Source organism: Amphibalanus amphitrite, unplaced genomic scaffold (genome assembly GCF_019059575.1).
Source record: "Amphibalanus amphitrite isolate SeventyFive unplaced genomic scaffold, NRLGWU_Aamphi_draft 000102F_arrow, whole genome shotgun sequence".
NCBI classification, from domain to species: Eukaryota; Metazoa; Arthropoda; class Thecostraca; order Balanomorpha; family Balanidae; genus Amphibalanus; species Amphibalanus amphitrite.
This window is the reverse complement of record NW_024881597.1, coordinates 248091-264399: the sequence shown is the minus strand read 5'-3', so window position 1 is coordinate 264399 and position 16309 is coordinate 248091. Positions and strand designations below refer to the sequence as shown.

At 53.4% G+C, this 16309-nt stretch overlaps 1 protein-coding gene across 1 annotated transcript in view; it reads left to right on the top strand.

Annotated features, from left to right (window-relative positions):
- The window catches only part of LOC122380614 (kinesin-like protein Klp98A), a 118464-nt gene that overhangs the window by 67191 nt on the left and 34964 nt on the right, over nt 1-16309 (top strand). The window contains exons 15-17 of the mRNA XM_043363920.1: nt 945-1544; nt 2113-2274; nt 9433-9539. Coding sequence (XP_043219855.1) covers nt 945-1544; nt 2113-2274; nt 9433-9539 — 869 coding nt within the window. The remainder of the gene's footprint in view (nt 1-944; nt 1545-2112; nt 2275-9432; nt 9540-16309) is intronic.

Here is a 16309-nt window from a genome sequence, read left to right as displayed (position 1 = left end):
CGTGTCTCGACTCAGTAAACGGAGGTGGGAAGCCATACGAATATAGATATTATGTAATTCTGTGGGACAGGTAGACACTGGATACGAACTGTGTCAATGTCAAGAGACTCTAATCACATGTTTGTGAGGTCCAACTATCCCCAGCAGAGCACCAAATCAACACGCCCCGTCGCCCACGCGTCGCAGTTCCGTGAAGACATATGCGCGCTGGGGTTGCTTTCAGAAGTCGAGTCGCTGGTATAAGGAAACGTGTTTTCCAAACAACCCAATATTGGCTCTCCTTGAATGATTTACATGTGTGCCAGGTAGTAGAGATTCAGGTGGCTTCGAAAGTTCTGTATGTTTCTGCAAAGCTTTCAGGATTGGAACAAAGTTTGTGCCCAGTTGTATACAGCGAACAAAGTTTAAGTGCATTTTCAGTTGTCTATTAAAATGCGCTGAATGGTGGCTGCTGCAACATGATGCGATATGCAAGGTATCGAATGCGGGTCTTTAATACACGAGCAAACATGGTTGCGAAGTTTTCCGATGACTGGACTTTTTTCTGTAATGACAAGTATGAATGGTAAATAGACGCTCTGAAAGGCTGGCGCAGCCGACTATTAGCTGGTGCAACATGATGTCAGATAATGTCAAATGATGTCAAAATTGCGAGCTATTGTAACTTCGGGTCAAACACGCGGTCTCTCAGTGATACAGTTTTGTCGCTCAAACATGGTCATTTGTCAAATGTGATGGTGCACAGGCCAGTGATGGCTGCAGAAATGATCGTCTCTGCCTAAAACTTCAATATTTGTGAAAGTTTAACCCTCGCCACACTGATCATATTGCATCCCTGGACCGGTGCCCCCCCCCCCCCCTCATTACCAGCATTACCACCCTGATTTCCAATCTTCATTACCTTCGTCCCCCTGACGCCTGACGAATCGCTCATCTGCCGGCAGGCTGTCCTGGGGCAGCGCCCGGGAGCTGTCTCGTGCTCGCCAGCGCAGTCAGCCGTCTCTCAGCCGAGCGCGGCTCTCTGTGCTCGGTGACCCTCTGCTACAGACTGCGCCGGCCGGTGGACTGGCCGCTGGACCCGCCCCGACCGACCCCATCGGGGAGGACGACGACCCGGGTGGACAGACAAAGGAGCTTACGAACGGTGCTGGTGCGGCTGAGCGGTCCTGTGCCGTGGCGGAACGTCCGCCCGGTCAGGGGAGTTCTCCTGACCTGAGGACTCCCGGGTCACTACCGGAGAGCTGTACGCAGACCGTCCCTGCCGATAGCTCATCCTCCGTGTGCCGCACCTGTGCCGCGGCCGGCCGGCGCTCTCCGCAGGCCGACACCGCCTCACCGGCGCTTAGAGCCCCCGGCATCGCGCTGTCGCCTTCAACACCCTCACCGCCGCCGGCGTCACCATCTCCACTACGAGTGGGCGGTGTGCCGGCGGACTCGGCAAGCCTGACATCGGACAGCGCCCCGCCGCCGGCCGGGGCAGAGACCGGTGACAGCGAGGCCGACAGTCTGGAGAGTCCCATCGAGCTGGGCTCTGACAGTGAACTGTAAGTACCGCGGGCCGCTCGTACCGAGCTGAGTACCGTTGGCCGCTGGTGTAGCGAGCGATGCTAGTGCCGCCCGGCTCAATGGCCCATTCACGGCAATCCCAGCGATTGCGTGCGACGTTAGGGGCTCGGTCTGTAGTGGAAATAATTGGAGTGACTGTAGCTGCACAGGCTCGCTAGCGGGGTAATGTTTTAAGGGTCAGTAGCTGCCAAAGCTAAAGGACCTATTTAGCAGTGATACAGATGTGCCTTTTGATGTTTATTAAACGAGAAGCATCGCTCCTCCTTGCATCGACGTTTAGCCGTTTGTTTTACCCCTGAGTGCCCATGAAACTAAAATCCTCACATTTATCGTGAGGGTTATCGATGAGGATGTTTGAGTTGCTGGTATTAGTTGCCAGTAGCCAGTAGCCACCTCTACTCTTCTCATATACAGTAAGAGAGGGAAAGTGGCACTCTTTTGTCCATTGTTACGGCATTTCAGGCGCATGCCTTGCCTATGTGTTCCCTGTATCATGGAATAGAAACGTGGACCCAACTCACCTCATGATGTCCCGTGTCACCGCAGAATGGGCGCGTTTATCGAGCACGAGGTGCAGCGGCGAGTCACCGAGCAGTTGGCAGTGCAGGAGCAGCGACTGCGCGCCGAGAGGGCCCACCAGCAGCTGATGAACGAGCGCCAGCTGGCCCGGCTGCACTTCACACATCAGAGGCAGATCCGAAAACTCAAGTAAGGCACGGGGCGCACAGGGGCCTGGGCTGCCGTCGGCGCCCTAAAATCCCGGTAAACAAATAAGTACTCAGTAATGCATGGCGGACAGTCCCACCAATAGCTAGGATGCTACTTGCTTTATGATATGCCTATATATACTTTTTTGAGGGGGCAGGGGACGACCGTCCCTGTCGGCAGGGACGGTCTGCGTACAGCTCTCTTTTCAGACAAATAACTTTTAAGTTGAACAACTTATTTAGCACAAAACCTGTCATTGGATTGTTCAATGTTGATCTTGTGCAATTTCTATCGCAAGCGTGGCTCATAATTTGAATTATGTACTGGCGGCATTTGATATGCCGTCATGTACGATCTACAATGTTGTGCCGGCTTTTGTGGCTATAAGTTCGACAAAAAAGTCGATACTTTAACTGTCCTTGGCTGGTTGCCATCTTACCGCTGAGCCCGTCTTGCATAGCTGAAGGCGATATCTCTTTACAAGGCTTAATTGCTTCCAGGCATATGTCTTTGTGATGGAGAATAGTGCAATATCTCTTTTGAAGCTTTAGCTCTTTTTGAATTACCGAGACCATTACTCATAGTCGTGTAATCAACGGTCTTTCAAAAGCATCATTATGCTAGTGTTGCGTTATCATTTTTCCATGCATATCTGATGATGATGTATCCATGAAAATGTAGTTTTTATAGATCCAGATGAAAACGGACTTTCTTGATTACCGTTCCCATTATACGAAAAAAAAATGTCGGGGAAAAGCATGCCTAATGCTCCTGTATGTTTGTTGTCGTTATTTTCGTCTACAACTGGTTTATAGTGCTACATAGGGTTTCAATTTGTTTTCATTTCGACTGTTTCAGTTCCGGCTTTCCCAACGCTGTGACAGTCACGCAGAAAAGAGCTCGAATGAGCACGCAATTCACGAATTCTGGATTGTTGGCACTTCTTCATTGTATCTCCCATTTACGTTTGATCAGACCAGTCTCAAGTCAGTTTTGTCATTTCAGTGGTTTGACTTCCCTCCCTTTTTTACACTGACGTCGACTTTTATCTACCTGCGAAAAAACGCTTTGGCAAAAACGCATTTTTGTGACGCGAAAAGTTTGTCTAGTTGCGTTTTTTCGGCACCGTTTTTCGACATTCGTCTGTGTAGCAACATCATTCGACGGTCACATGCAAAACACTTTGCGTGCTGATCCTGTTATGGATTATTGACCGGAGCTGTCCTTCATTCACATCGTGTCGCTCGCGTTTCTATGGACGTTTGTTCTGCCTCACGGTCGTTGCGCCCCTGAATAGCCTACACATATTTTTCGGCGCGGCGGCGCCTCACGTTCTCTGGTTAAACAAACACGCCCGCCGTATTGATATGCATTGCGAGCGCGCGTGGTCAATAGATGGCCGGCCGGCGGACGCGCGGCGGCTCGGGGCGACCACTAATGGTGGCACCCGCCGCCGGCGCGGCACCAGTGACCTTTGGGCCGTGTGCTGGCAGCGGGGTCGGCACAGAGGTCGGCGGCGCGTCGTCTGTCTTAGTGACCGATGGATGGGACCGAGAGGAAGGTCCGGTCTCTCAGATACATGCACGTTCGGACCAGGGATGGTCGCGAACTGATTACAAAACGGTCACAGGAGTGGCAGTCCAGCAACGATCACATACGGTCCCCATACTGATACCATGTCCCATGGTGTCCCATGATGTCGGCATACCCTAATACCACGTCACTGATTTTCGTCAGACCAGCTGCTATACATAGATTATGCTCAGACCAGCTGCGGATAGAGCATCCTATTCCTCAGTCCAGGAGCCTATACCTGCAAACCGTCCTGGAACTAACGGGCACAGCCAGGATCTCTCCTATACATATCACACTGCGCAATCGAATGCATAAATTCAGGCATTCGAAAACCGCGTGAATTGTACCACACTTCTCCCCCAGGCTCTAGCGCTTGGGCCGACAATTTATCAGGCTCCATTCGGGCGTTTAGTTAAAGTATCTAGGAAACAAAGACCGGCGGCATCGCTTTTTTTGTCAAAAAGAAAATAGTTTTTCCCTTTCTGAGCAGGATGTTCGTATGCTTGAAAGCCAGCGTTGAGCTCAAACCGTATAGGAAAGAAGATACCACAGTACCCAGCAATAATGGAATGCATGAGGCCTCATGAGGCCTACGTCTATTTTGAAAATTTATTCAGAACAAACTTTCACATTGTTTTGCTCACAAAGATAACGAATGATGGGGGAGTTGAGCGATTCCAACCGGATAAACTGTTTACACATTTAGAATAGCGTGCCTGCAGCCACGTCGCAATACTAGGCAAGGTTTGCTGGCTTGTTTTCAGTGGTTACGTCTCATTTATGAGGCGAGTGTCTGACTTTTTGCACCCGTCTGTGTCGGCAAACTGTCTGTCTTGCTCTCTTCCGACCGTCTCGTTGGCTTTTCTCTCGCAGAAAAAGCGACACTGAATATGCCCTTAGACACTCACAAAAACGTCGTCTGTTGCAATCCCTTGGGTACCTTCGGGATAACGACCCGGAACCGTTTGACCTACAGCTGTCCGAGCACTCAATAATATTGCAGATAACGAGTCGGAAGTAGTCGTACCCAGCTCTGGATGTCATGGATGATGGTTACTGCCGGACCTTTTCGGATGTGGGATGATGCCGTGTAATGGTGTCCCCGGGGTCGGCGACCATTAATCTCGCCAGAGCGGCCATTGCGCTCCGCCGTAATGCCTTATGACGGCCCGCGCTGCCTGCTGACAGGGGGGGGGGGGCGCTGGGAGGGTGACACCGCTGTCAGCTCACAGTGTCTGAGACTGTCTGCGCTGTGATGGGACTGTCTGGCTGACAGTTCTGCCTGCTGCGCTGGAATGGCGCTGTCTGATGACACAGGTGTCTTGTTCACAGTTCTGTCTAATGTGCTTTGATTGGGTGGTCATGCAGGGCTGCTAGCTTTTGCGAACACATTTTATTTATGCCGCGTTTTTACGCGGAAGCGCCTGCTCTCCACTGTTCCATAGAAGCACTGGGCAATGACACTGGTAACATTACTTTCTCCATACTGGCCGCTTTCCCTCTTCCCTGTAATAGTTATTCGTTGATTGGCACTTATCTTCGAAGGTCGCCGTCCTCTTATAGAATTGTAAGCCCTCCCTCTGGCCAGAAGAGGAGCTCAGGCCGCCGCCTTGTCTATTTTTCGCCACTGTCTCGTCAATGTCGGCCGATATAACTCTATACCGCAGATTATCCCCACCGCTCCGCCAAGCTGAGCTGCCGCCAAACTCGGCGGATCATGACATGTGCTGACGTGGGCTGTCATCGGTCCAATGACGTAATTTGCGATATTGTGAGGTCACGGCGGAAAACCCGTCAGTGCCGCTGATGACCATGTGATTGTCGGCCGCTGTGTAAACTCATAGCGCGATACGGCGCGGTCAGTTGGCTATGGGTCTGCGCGACCCCGGACATCGGCAGATTCAGGGGGCTCACGGAGGTCCCTGAATCTGCCTCCTCCTCACAGCGTCCGAACTTTGTAAAAGTCGCCTTTCTCGAACAGAAAAGGAAGCAGTCATTTTTAGCAACAGTGCTCTGGCAAAGACGCAACACAGAAAATTAAACGGAAGAGGAGGTTTGTTTTGACTCTGATAAAGTTTTATCTCCCCCTCCCAGCGCTCGAGAGTCGAGGCAGCCTTTCTAGCCTTTCTGGTCCGCTACTGGGCACTGCCCGATTTACAGTGATGAATGGACGCCTCATGGATGGCGCGCTGCGCTTCTTGAATGTCTGTCCGAGGATGCGATCCAGATTCCACATTGTGGGTTTAGTTCTGCCGAATTTGATGGAGGATATGTGATATTGTCTGGTTTGTCGGAGTTGCCGTATGGTGCCTGGTGGTGTGAACAAATTCAGGTCTGTTTTGACCTCTGCCGCTCCCTATATTGTGGGTTAGATTGGTTAAGCCTCTAGGGAGCTATTACTTTTCCTTCGTGGTGCTTTGGTCTGTAGGTACTGGGCTGCTGGAGTCGGGCAATGATCGTCGGTGCCAGTGGCCTACCGTTCAGATATCTGATATCAGATATCAGATGTCTGGTGATGGGCACTACGTCTTGTGGTACGCGGGAGTGCCCATGGTGGTTGAGAGGTTGATCCTGTCATGCGTGGTTTTTCTTCTTATTTTAGGAAAATTACGATGTTTATAGGACCCAACATTTACCCTTCGATCGATCTTACGTGCTGTCTGCTAACATCGGAACGAATAAGTAAAATGCAATTATGGATGATTCGTCGTATTGTCTTGCGTTCCTGCACTTATTGCCTTCTCACTCAGTATCAGGGATTTTTTTTTGCCTTTTCCCCGTCTTGCTAGGCCTCCAACGTCGGCGTGCTCATGAAATATCGGTTTATTTGTAAACTGTAGCTTGTGTCGCAGTGGTGTCGCAGTTGGAAATTTAGGTATGCTTATGCGTGTTTCCTGTGCCTTTAAGTTAGGACGAAAGCTGACCAGGCTGTAATTTTTATGATGGACTTAGTTTGAATGACTAAAGGGCAGCCGTGCACTCAAAGCGTAGCTTATTGCGTGTGACCACGGACTTGCCATTCGGCCACATAGTCGTCACCGGGCCCACCGTTAACATCTTGTAGATTACGTTTAATCTTGATCCGTTTATTACCAGTACCACGCAACACGGGTGATAGTTTTTGACAAGTGAGCATTGCGGTTTCCCTCGTGGTGATTTCCTTCGTCCAGCTTGCCGCGCATGCCTGTGCGATATATCCGCTTCGATGTGGCTCTGTGGATCAGAATATCCCTCTCTCAGTCGCTTTCTCGTTACCTGGACAACTCGATTGCCTGGCTGCGCCCGCCTGGCCGTTTGATTATGTCGAGACGCCGGTGCCGTGCAGGTCTGGAACGGGCGCTGAATACGCTCACCGTTCAAAGGCGGCTGGTCGACTCAGTTAGTACGGTGCGGCTTCTGTGCCGACACCGGTCGGTCGGTTCGTACAATTCGATTTGGCGCAGTGAGGTGGCAGGTGTGCCGCTAAAACGTGACGCGGGATCAGGGGATGCGCAAGTCGCCGGCGAGACTGGAAATCTGTGTCGCCATAGGAGGATCGCTGGTCGATCGAGGGTAGTGACTCACGGCCAATCGCGCCCGAGATGATACCTGGCTCATGCCATGTAAATTGCACGAACATATAGCTGTCTTTAGCTATCGTCCACGATTCCAAAACGTTCTATTTGTTACCATTTCTTTCCATCCCATATTCTAATTACATCTAACCTAACACCGGACCGCCCAAACAATATCCACCACACAGCTAAATTCATCAGAATCTCTGGTCTGTTTCAAAGAAGGTTCATTTGCGTGATCCGTAAATTATTTTGATGCAGTGCCGGTGTGAGAACTGCTAAGACATAATCGAACTTGTCCACGAGCTCAGCTGGATTAGCGAATGATGCTCACTCGCGAAAAGCTGGCTAAAAGCATTGTTTCTCGGCATATCTAGCTGCCCTGAATGGCTCGGTCAGTCTTCATTAACTCCCCGTGGAGCTTATGAGCATGAACGAAGATAAAAAGTCCGTCGTATCTTGTAAGTCGGCTCTTATACGGTCTCAGCATGTTGAAAGTTAATAGGTATGTAAGTTGCACATCATCACAATGATGATGAAAATTGACAGATATTTAGAAATTCCATAAATATCTGAGCTATTGCTGATTATATCAATGATGTTAGAGATGCTGAAGGGTACTGTGTATTCACTCAGATAAGCGAATAATAAGCCAGCTTCAGGTACACTCGGGGGCAGATTGATGTTCCACCACTCCCTACCCATCGGGCTCCCATGGCTCAGCACTGGCTGCTGCCAGTGGCAGCACTGGCAGCACTTGCACTGGCAGACAGTGCTGAGCAGTGCTGAGGGCAGGCAACACTGGCAGCAGCCAGTGCTGAGCCATGGGAGCCCGATGCGGTAGGGACTAGGGAGGGAGTGGTGGAACATCAATCTGCCACCGAGTGTACTATGACACTGACATACTGGTATTGACCGGCGGGGCACTGACATTGACATACTGACACCGGTACTCTGACACAAACACCGGCACTCTGACACTGACACCGGTACTCTGACACAGACACCGGCACTCTGACACTGACACACTGACACCGGTACTCTGACACATACACCAGCACTCTGACACTGACACCGGTAGTCTGACACTTCCACACTGACACCGGTACTCTGACACAGACGCTGGCACTCTGACACTGACACCGGCACTGTGACACTGACACCGGCTTTCTGACACTGACACACTGACACCGTCCAGCGGGCGCCGCGCCGGATGGCCGCGGGCCTCGCGCTCTCAGTCTCGGACCTCTGATAACGCCAGTCCCGGCCAGCTCGGCGACCCGACACGGCGGAAAATCACCTCTGACGCTATCGTAACGCGACGGAGGCCTACTGGACCGGAGAACGGGACGGCCGAGCTGTGGTACGGCGGTCTGACAGTCGGAAACTGCTGCCAGAACTGATACCCCTGCCAGAACCGTGTGATACCACTGCCAGAATTGCCTGATATTGCTGCCAGAACTGCCTGATATCGCTATCAGAACTGATACCTTCACCTGAACTGTCTGATATCGCTGTCAGAACTATCTGATACCGCCGCCAGAACCGTGTGATACCGATGCCAGAACCGTGTGGTACCGCTGTCAGAACTGCCTGGTACTGCCGCTAGAGCTGCTTGATACATCTATCAGAACCGTCTGATACCGCTGTCAGAACTGGTATCGCTGCCAGATTATCTGATACCACTGGAATGATTGATACCGCTGTCAGAACCATCTGAAACGACCGCCAGAACATACGCTGATCTGTTTTTGGTGTCTTCTGGAGTTCGAGGCTCAAATAAGAAATATTTGTTTTAGCAAAGCAAAAAAGCTCGTTGCCTTGCTTTTGTTGCAGGTGCTTTGTTGTGCTCCGCTACTAGAGTAATTTAAGAGCCCTTATTTGTGCTTGGCAATCGGTTTTTTTTTGTTCAAGTATTGTGCCGCCTCCTTTATCGCGTTTCTGTGTGTGGCTTGCCATTACTTCTGTGTACTCTGCATTTGGTGAAGAGTGCTATGTCTAACGGACTGGCACTGTGCCTTTGTTCCAGGAGCGCACTGAATGGCGTGTACAGCAGCGTGTCTACCCTACCGGAGCTGGGGAGCGAGCCTCTCACCATAGCAGAGGAGCGAGCAGCCAGCACACCGCGGCTTAACGGTGAGTACCGGCCTCTCACTAGTACGCTGCGGTGAGCACCAGCCTCTCACCATAGCGAGCGGCCAGCACACCGCGGCTTAACGGTGAGCACCAGCCTCTCACCGACGCACTCAGTGCTCAGTGCTCACCGCACTGCGAGGAAAAATGATAAAATGAAATAAAATCGCAATGGCTACTACCCTGTTCAGTGTTCACTAATTGACGCGGTCGTTCGTTGCTCCTCTCCGCAAATGGTCAATGCTAACAGTCCCAGAGTCGACGCCCGACGCTCTCCACCGCAGTGTGTAAAGTATCTGGCGGAGGACCGTTCCATTCTCGTCGCTGGCAGGGTTTTCGGTGAACGTGTGCCGAGATTTGAGCCGGACCGGAGTTCATTAGCGGCGCGGAGCTGTACGTTGATCAGGGTGTGTTCGGTGGTCGATCTGTTAGACCGGCGTCTTCCCAGCAGCGTGACTTCTGCTGACGAGTGGAAGGAGTCACGCGGCTGTCTATGGGATAGGCGCGACAAACCACTTGTGACCCTTTGAGGACTTATGATCGCGAGGATTTGTGATCGTCACTTCTGAGGATTCTGATTTTACTAACGGTCGGATATCATTGTAATATTGTGTACCGGCACTAACATGAATGCGGCACATGATATTACGTCTTCATACTAGCTAGCCCTTGCCAATACTCTTTTGCCGGTTCGTGTATCACAAAACTCAAAAATCGCTTTGGCCTTCCATATTTTAGCTTCCTCCATACCTCGCTAATCAGCCCAATCCTCTTTGGAAATGTGGCTGAGCTCTGCGGCTGCCGGTGGCCGTCCCATTTTCGATCTGTCCATAATTCGACCGCCCACGGGAGCCAAACCTGGAGCCGGATTTGCCTTCCTATTTTAACTGCGGCTCGTTAAAGACGACGGCGGAAATGTCGGCGGATGACGGACGTGGCTGGTTGGGGTACAGTATAGGGCGTCGGAGACGAGTGCACTGACGCAGAGGCTCAGCCCCGATAGGTCACCCTGTTTCGCCGTCCATTGGTACACTGACCGACGGGCTGTGGCGAGCACCATATGGCGCAGTAGTATTCTGGCTAGCCGTCCTGTTTTCTATTGCTGTCCTGTGCTGGCCGGTGGCCGCCCCGTAGTACTGAGTGCTGTGCTGGAGCTGGGGCAGTACAGCGCTGGGCGGGGGGCGTCCCGTGGTATTTTTTCCCTGTGCCAGGTGCCTCTCGGTCCATTACTGCCCCGCGTTGTCGCTGCCAGCCCACCCACCCAGCTGTGGCCTCCCATCCCCTCCCTTTCCGAGCTGTGGCTGCCTCTCCCACGCTTCTAGGCCATCGCTACCTCGCCCAGAGCTGCTCCCTCACCCTGCCTCTCCCTGGGCTGCGGCTTCCCCAGTCCCCAGATCTGCGCCTCTATCTCCCTGGGCTGTGGTACCTTCATCTCCCCCTAGAGCTGTGTTTCTCTCTCCTGTGGCTCCCCAGCCCCCGGAGCTGCATCCCCTCTCCCCGGGCCGCGCACCTGCTGCAGCTAACGGTGGTAATATGGCTCGACTCTGCCCGGCACAAAAACGTCATTATCGGCTATTTCTGGGGCGCCGCCCAGCGTGCTGGAACCGAGCTCGATGGAAACGGGCAACAGTGGGATGGAAGCGGGCAACGGCGGGCATCATCAGAGGTCCTGCGGAGCGGAAATGGCCTCCAGACTGCCCACGGAGGAAAGTGTTTACCCGTACGATGTCGACTCGTTCAAGCAAATGTATTTTGTGCTTGACAATGAGGCTTGGTTCTTCTGACTCTCCAACTGAAACCTTGCTTCCAAAAGTGGGAGTGAAGGTCTTCGGTGATGTAGCAATGTTATTGGAAAATATATTTATGTATTATCTTAGGGTAATTCCAATGATAGCAGCAAACTGTTTGTTATGTACTTCGCTCACAAATGCTTTAATTGGCATTAAATTGTCCTCGTATGGGACTTGTATCTTATATTTTATTTTATTCAGATAATCTGGATGGGCAGATTTACAACGCAATTACCCGCCCTGAGCAGATCCTGTTGCGCATACCCTGACGTCCGCCATCCGATCGGGTAATTTCACGTTATTTGGATAATTTATAGGTTAAAGTTTTAAGTGCTGTCTAGGTCGGACTCGGCACATCCGACTTACCAACTTCAGGTGGCTGCAGCTGCTTTCAACAACCATTTCTCGTATGTTCGCGCTTGCAAAGACAGTGGTGTGGTTCTGGGTCCATGTATTTTCCCTTTTCCCACACCCTGTCTTTGGGTGAGGGAAAGCCATGGCCGATGATAACAAGCATACATGAAATCGTAACTTGTGATACTCAGCACCGTTTTGAAAATGCAACATACATTTTACGAATCGTTAATCTGCCCAGTTGGCGGCGGAGGGGTGGACGGTGGACGCTGTTCCGCCTTTTTCCGCGCCCCTCGAACGCGCGCGGTGAAATGGCCGGGCGCAGCCGGCTCTCACTCCGAGTCACTTCGTAGATGGCGCTGGGCTCGCGCTCACCGCGAGAAAGGTCATTTGTGCTCATGCGCGCAAAAATGCTGCATTTCTCGTATGTTCGCGCTTGCAAAGACAGTGGTGTGGTTCTGGGTCCATGTATTTTCCCTTTTCCCACACCCTGTCTTTGGGTGAGGGAAAGCCCACAACCCCCAACCGAACCCGCGAACAGTGTAAGTCACTTAATTCCAGACTGACTCGGACATGGTGCCGTGAAATGCATAATTGTGGGCGCGCGACGCGACGACACATGTGCGCGGACTGCACGATGTATTCGATAAGCTGGTTAGTAGTACAACTGATGGTCATGTCGGGCTGATCCGTGTCTCTGGCACCGTCCTGAGAAGCCGGGCCAGCACGGTGCAGCGCAATAACTAAACGATATCTTGCACACACGCAAAAGAAACGTATACTTAGGACATTCCGTTCAGACAAGCCCACCGCGGCGCACAACTAGTAACATGATGGGACAGACAGCGTTACTGGTACCGATACTAGCTATCGAGCCAGCGCTGGCTGCCCCTGGGAGCCACCACTGGGGGTTGCACTGAGCACTGATACAGGCCGTCGCAGGTATCGACGCAATGCACCGGATGACCATCGCCCAGCTTGTTCTAGCTGGAGCACCGACATACCAATGCTGGCTCCATGTGACGCACCGCTAATTCTCAGGCAGTGAGCAGATAAGTGTCCCTGATCGATGCCGGCCAAACCCCCCACTTGGCGCAGAATCCGATTGAGTTTGTCACATGTGACGGGGCGCCCTCTAGCGGTGATGAAAAAAGCATCCTGCAACGGCCCCGAACCACGATGTCTCAGAAACTCGCGCATGGCGGCCACGGGACACACTTTGATGTCGGGCCGTGCCACGAGCTGAGTCGTGAACGGGCTGGACGATGTTTTCGATGAGGGAATCGATATTGACAACCTGTCACCGTTCAGACAGACGCCTCCAAAACGAAGATAGTGCTGGTTACCACCGCATACGACCTCACAGGGGCGAAGGAGGGCAAAGAATGCCAGAGTGAAAATGGCGCGGTACGCCAGGCGTTCTGTGACCGGGATGGAAATGAGCGTAAGCGCATCGCACAGCCGGCCCAGGTCAGACACCGAAAGGGCGATGCGGGTGTCCCGCGCCGGTCGAAGACGACGCGCTCCCGTGAGCATCTGCCGTATAAAGAAGTCGCCTGACGGGTCAGGGAGCGCTCGGATTTTGTGGCCGTATGCAATCGCTGAAGCGATGCCCGCTAGTGTGGCGGCACTGCATCCCTCACCATAGCGGTGCGCGAGGAACTCTGCCAATTCATGTACCGAGACCGGAAACAAGGGGAGATGTTCAGGCCTGCGAAGAAAACTACGCAGGTGGTTCCAAATTGATTGATACGCCCGAGCCGTCGATGGCGCCAGAGCAGCTGTGGTCAGACGGCAGACTGCTGCAGAGTGGCGAAATCCTTCCAATCCCAGGAGGTGGGCTGGCTGTCCGCTTCCGGTCGCAGACTGCGGAAAAACTGTACCCGCCCACGGGACAGAGCGTCAGCTGCAGCGTTTGACGTTCCCGGTGTGTGCACCGCGCGCACCAAAATATCATTGAGCACAGTGACAACAAACAGCTGACGCAGCCAATGCATAATAGCGGGAGAGCGGGATGACTGAGTCGTGATGCAATGCACCACAGCGGAATTGTCACAGCGTATGATGATGCAGCGGCTTGCGAAGCGCCGATGCCAGACTCGTACTGCGACTACAATAGCTACAATTTCTTTTACTGCGATGTCTGCATCAGACAGGGAGGGCGGCCAAGACCCGAACAGCCATGCCGAACCACAGATGGCACCGAGCCCGGCGCCGCCGGCGGCGTCTGTCTCTAGGATAAGACCAGGCTCACGCTCCCACCGGTGGCCGTCTAACAACGAGCGGCCGTTGAACGCATTCAGAAATACCCGCCAGGCGGCCAAGTCGAGCCTCGCTGCCTTGTTCATCGTGACACGATGGTGCCGGCGCCGTATACCACGAGTGAGGTCGAACAGCCGCCGTAAGAATGGTCGACCAAGTGGGACAGCCACGCATGCGAAATTTAGCAGCCCGAGGCATGATTGTAATCGGGCCAGTGGAACTTTACGAGAGTTTAGAAGAGACTGTACTTCTGATTTTGCCCGCTCTACCTTGGCCGGTGGCAGACGAAGCTCCTGTGAGTTTAAGTCTATTTCCACCCCCAAAAACTGGAGAGAGCGGCAGGGCTCCACAGTTTTTTCAGGCTTTAGTGGCACCCTCAAAGCGTCGCACATGCGACGAAACCCGTCCAGCGAGCGCTGACAGTCAGATTGCGAGGCTCCAATAAACAAAAAATCGTCTAGAACAGACACCATCGGTCCAGCACCGAACTTGGTCTGAGCGATCCAAACTAATGCATCGCTGAACATTTGAAAAATTTGTGAACTACTGGCACAGCCCATAGGCAAGGCCAGGTCCAGGTATGCGGCACCGCGCCAGTGAAAACCAAGAAAGATTGCCTCCGACGGCCGAATAGGGATGATGCGAAAGGCATTGGCAATGTCTGTTTTGGCTAGGTAGGGATGAGGGTACGCGGCCAGGAGACGCACAGCGTCGTGAACAGATCCATATTGAACGGCGGTGAGATGACGCGGAATAAAGTCATTCACCGATGAGCCGGCCGGGGAGGATAGGTGATGAATGACTCTAAAAGACCCTGGTGATTTCTTAGGAATAAGACCAATTGGCGAAAATTTTTTGATCCAGGAGCATGCGCCGAAGAATGGGCCAGCGACTCGTCCCGCCCGTTTTTCTGCCTCAATGTATGAATCGATCGCCTGTGGCGCGAGCTGGCAAGATGGGAGGTTATGCTCTACGTTGCCTCTGGGGAGACTAGCGCACCCAGTAGAGAACCCGTTTTGAAAGCCATCAACGAGGCGTGCAGCAAGGCGAGTGTCGTACCCTACCAGGAGCTGGGAGAGCAACAAGGGTGGAACGCTGCTCGCCGGCTCCAAAGTGGGCGGGACAGAATCACTTTCGGGGTGCGCCGGTGACCGGCTTGGACTCCTTGGTGCTCCTTGGAAAGGTGGATCGCCGGGGGCATCCGAATATGCTGTGTTCCCCGTGGCAGACACGGCATATGTGGGCAAATCTACAGCGGCCCCGTGTACATCCGCCTGGTTTGTTGAAGGAAAAACAAACCGTCCCATTACCGGTGGTGACCCCACCAGTGGCGGAGTTAGGACCCGTCGCGGCTGCACCCATGCCGCGCGCGATGGCGTTCAGGTAGAGAGGCGAACTGGCATTGGTGGCACCCCAGCCGTAGCGGGCAGGGTCGGCCTCTCGAGCGCGGCGGAATTGCTCATCAAACTCACGCCACGCGAACCCCAATCCAGGTGCGGTCAGACCGCTGACCTGCTGCATGTGACGTAGCATCCCAAGAGCGTCAGCAGGGTGAGCCTGCAGGTAGATCTCCGCAAAGCGGAGGAAGGCCACGCACCACGTGGAGAAAGTACTGATGAGACGCTGTGGCCGCACTGAGCGAAGCCTACCGTTTTCAATGCGAAGGATGGGATCTCTATCCTCGGGCTGATCCGCCTGCGCATCTAATAGGAGGCACATGTCGACATATTTATTGTTAACGATGTTATGGCGAAGAGTGGCTGCCACATTTACTGCAGACTCCGCGGTGTCCATACCTGGGACTGGGAAGAGTGCCGCTGCGCTATCTAGACGAGCTGGCACCTGGCCGACGGCCGGCAGAGCGGCAGGGTTGGCGTGCACTGTTGCAGCTGCTGGGGCCGAGTCCTGAGGCACGCTTGGTGCCAGCTGGTGTGTTGCGAGCGCAGCCGGAGCAGTGTCCAGCGCAGCCCGCACGGCTTCGGACACTATTTGCTGCAGCTGAGCAGGGCTCAGCGTGCACGCATCTTGCGGGTGGGTGTCGCCAGCTTCGTCCCGTGCAGGAGCCGGCGCAGCCGCCTGAGGCGAGGCCCGAGAGAGAGGCTCATCGCGGACCGGCGCTCGGACTGTTGGGCTGCGTAGCATCTCAGAAACGCGCCGACGGCTAGTGGCACGTGACGCGCCGGCCATGGCCGGTGCCGTAACGCCGCGTAGTGCAGACATGCTGCGGGTAACCCGTGCCCGGGACCCGGCCGCCGCTCCTGCCATCCTCGGCATGATGTCTCCAGCAGAACATGAAAAGAGGAAGAGACAACATTAGGCCGGTAAGGAAATATCCCCAGCCGCAGGGGCTGGGTAAGCCCTTCTCGG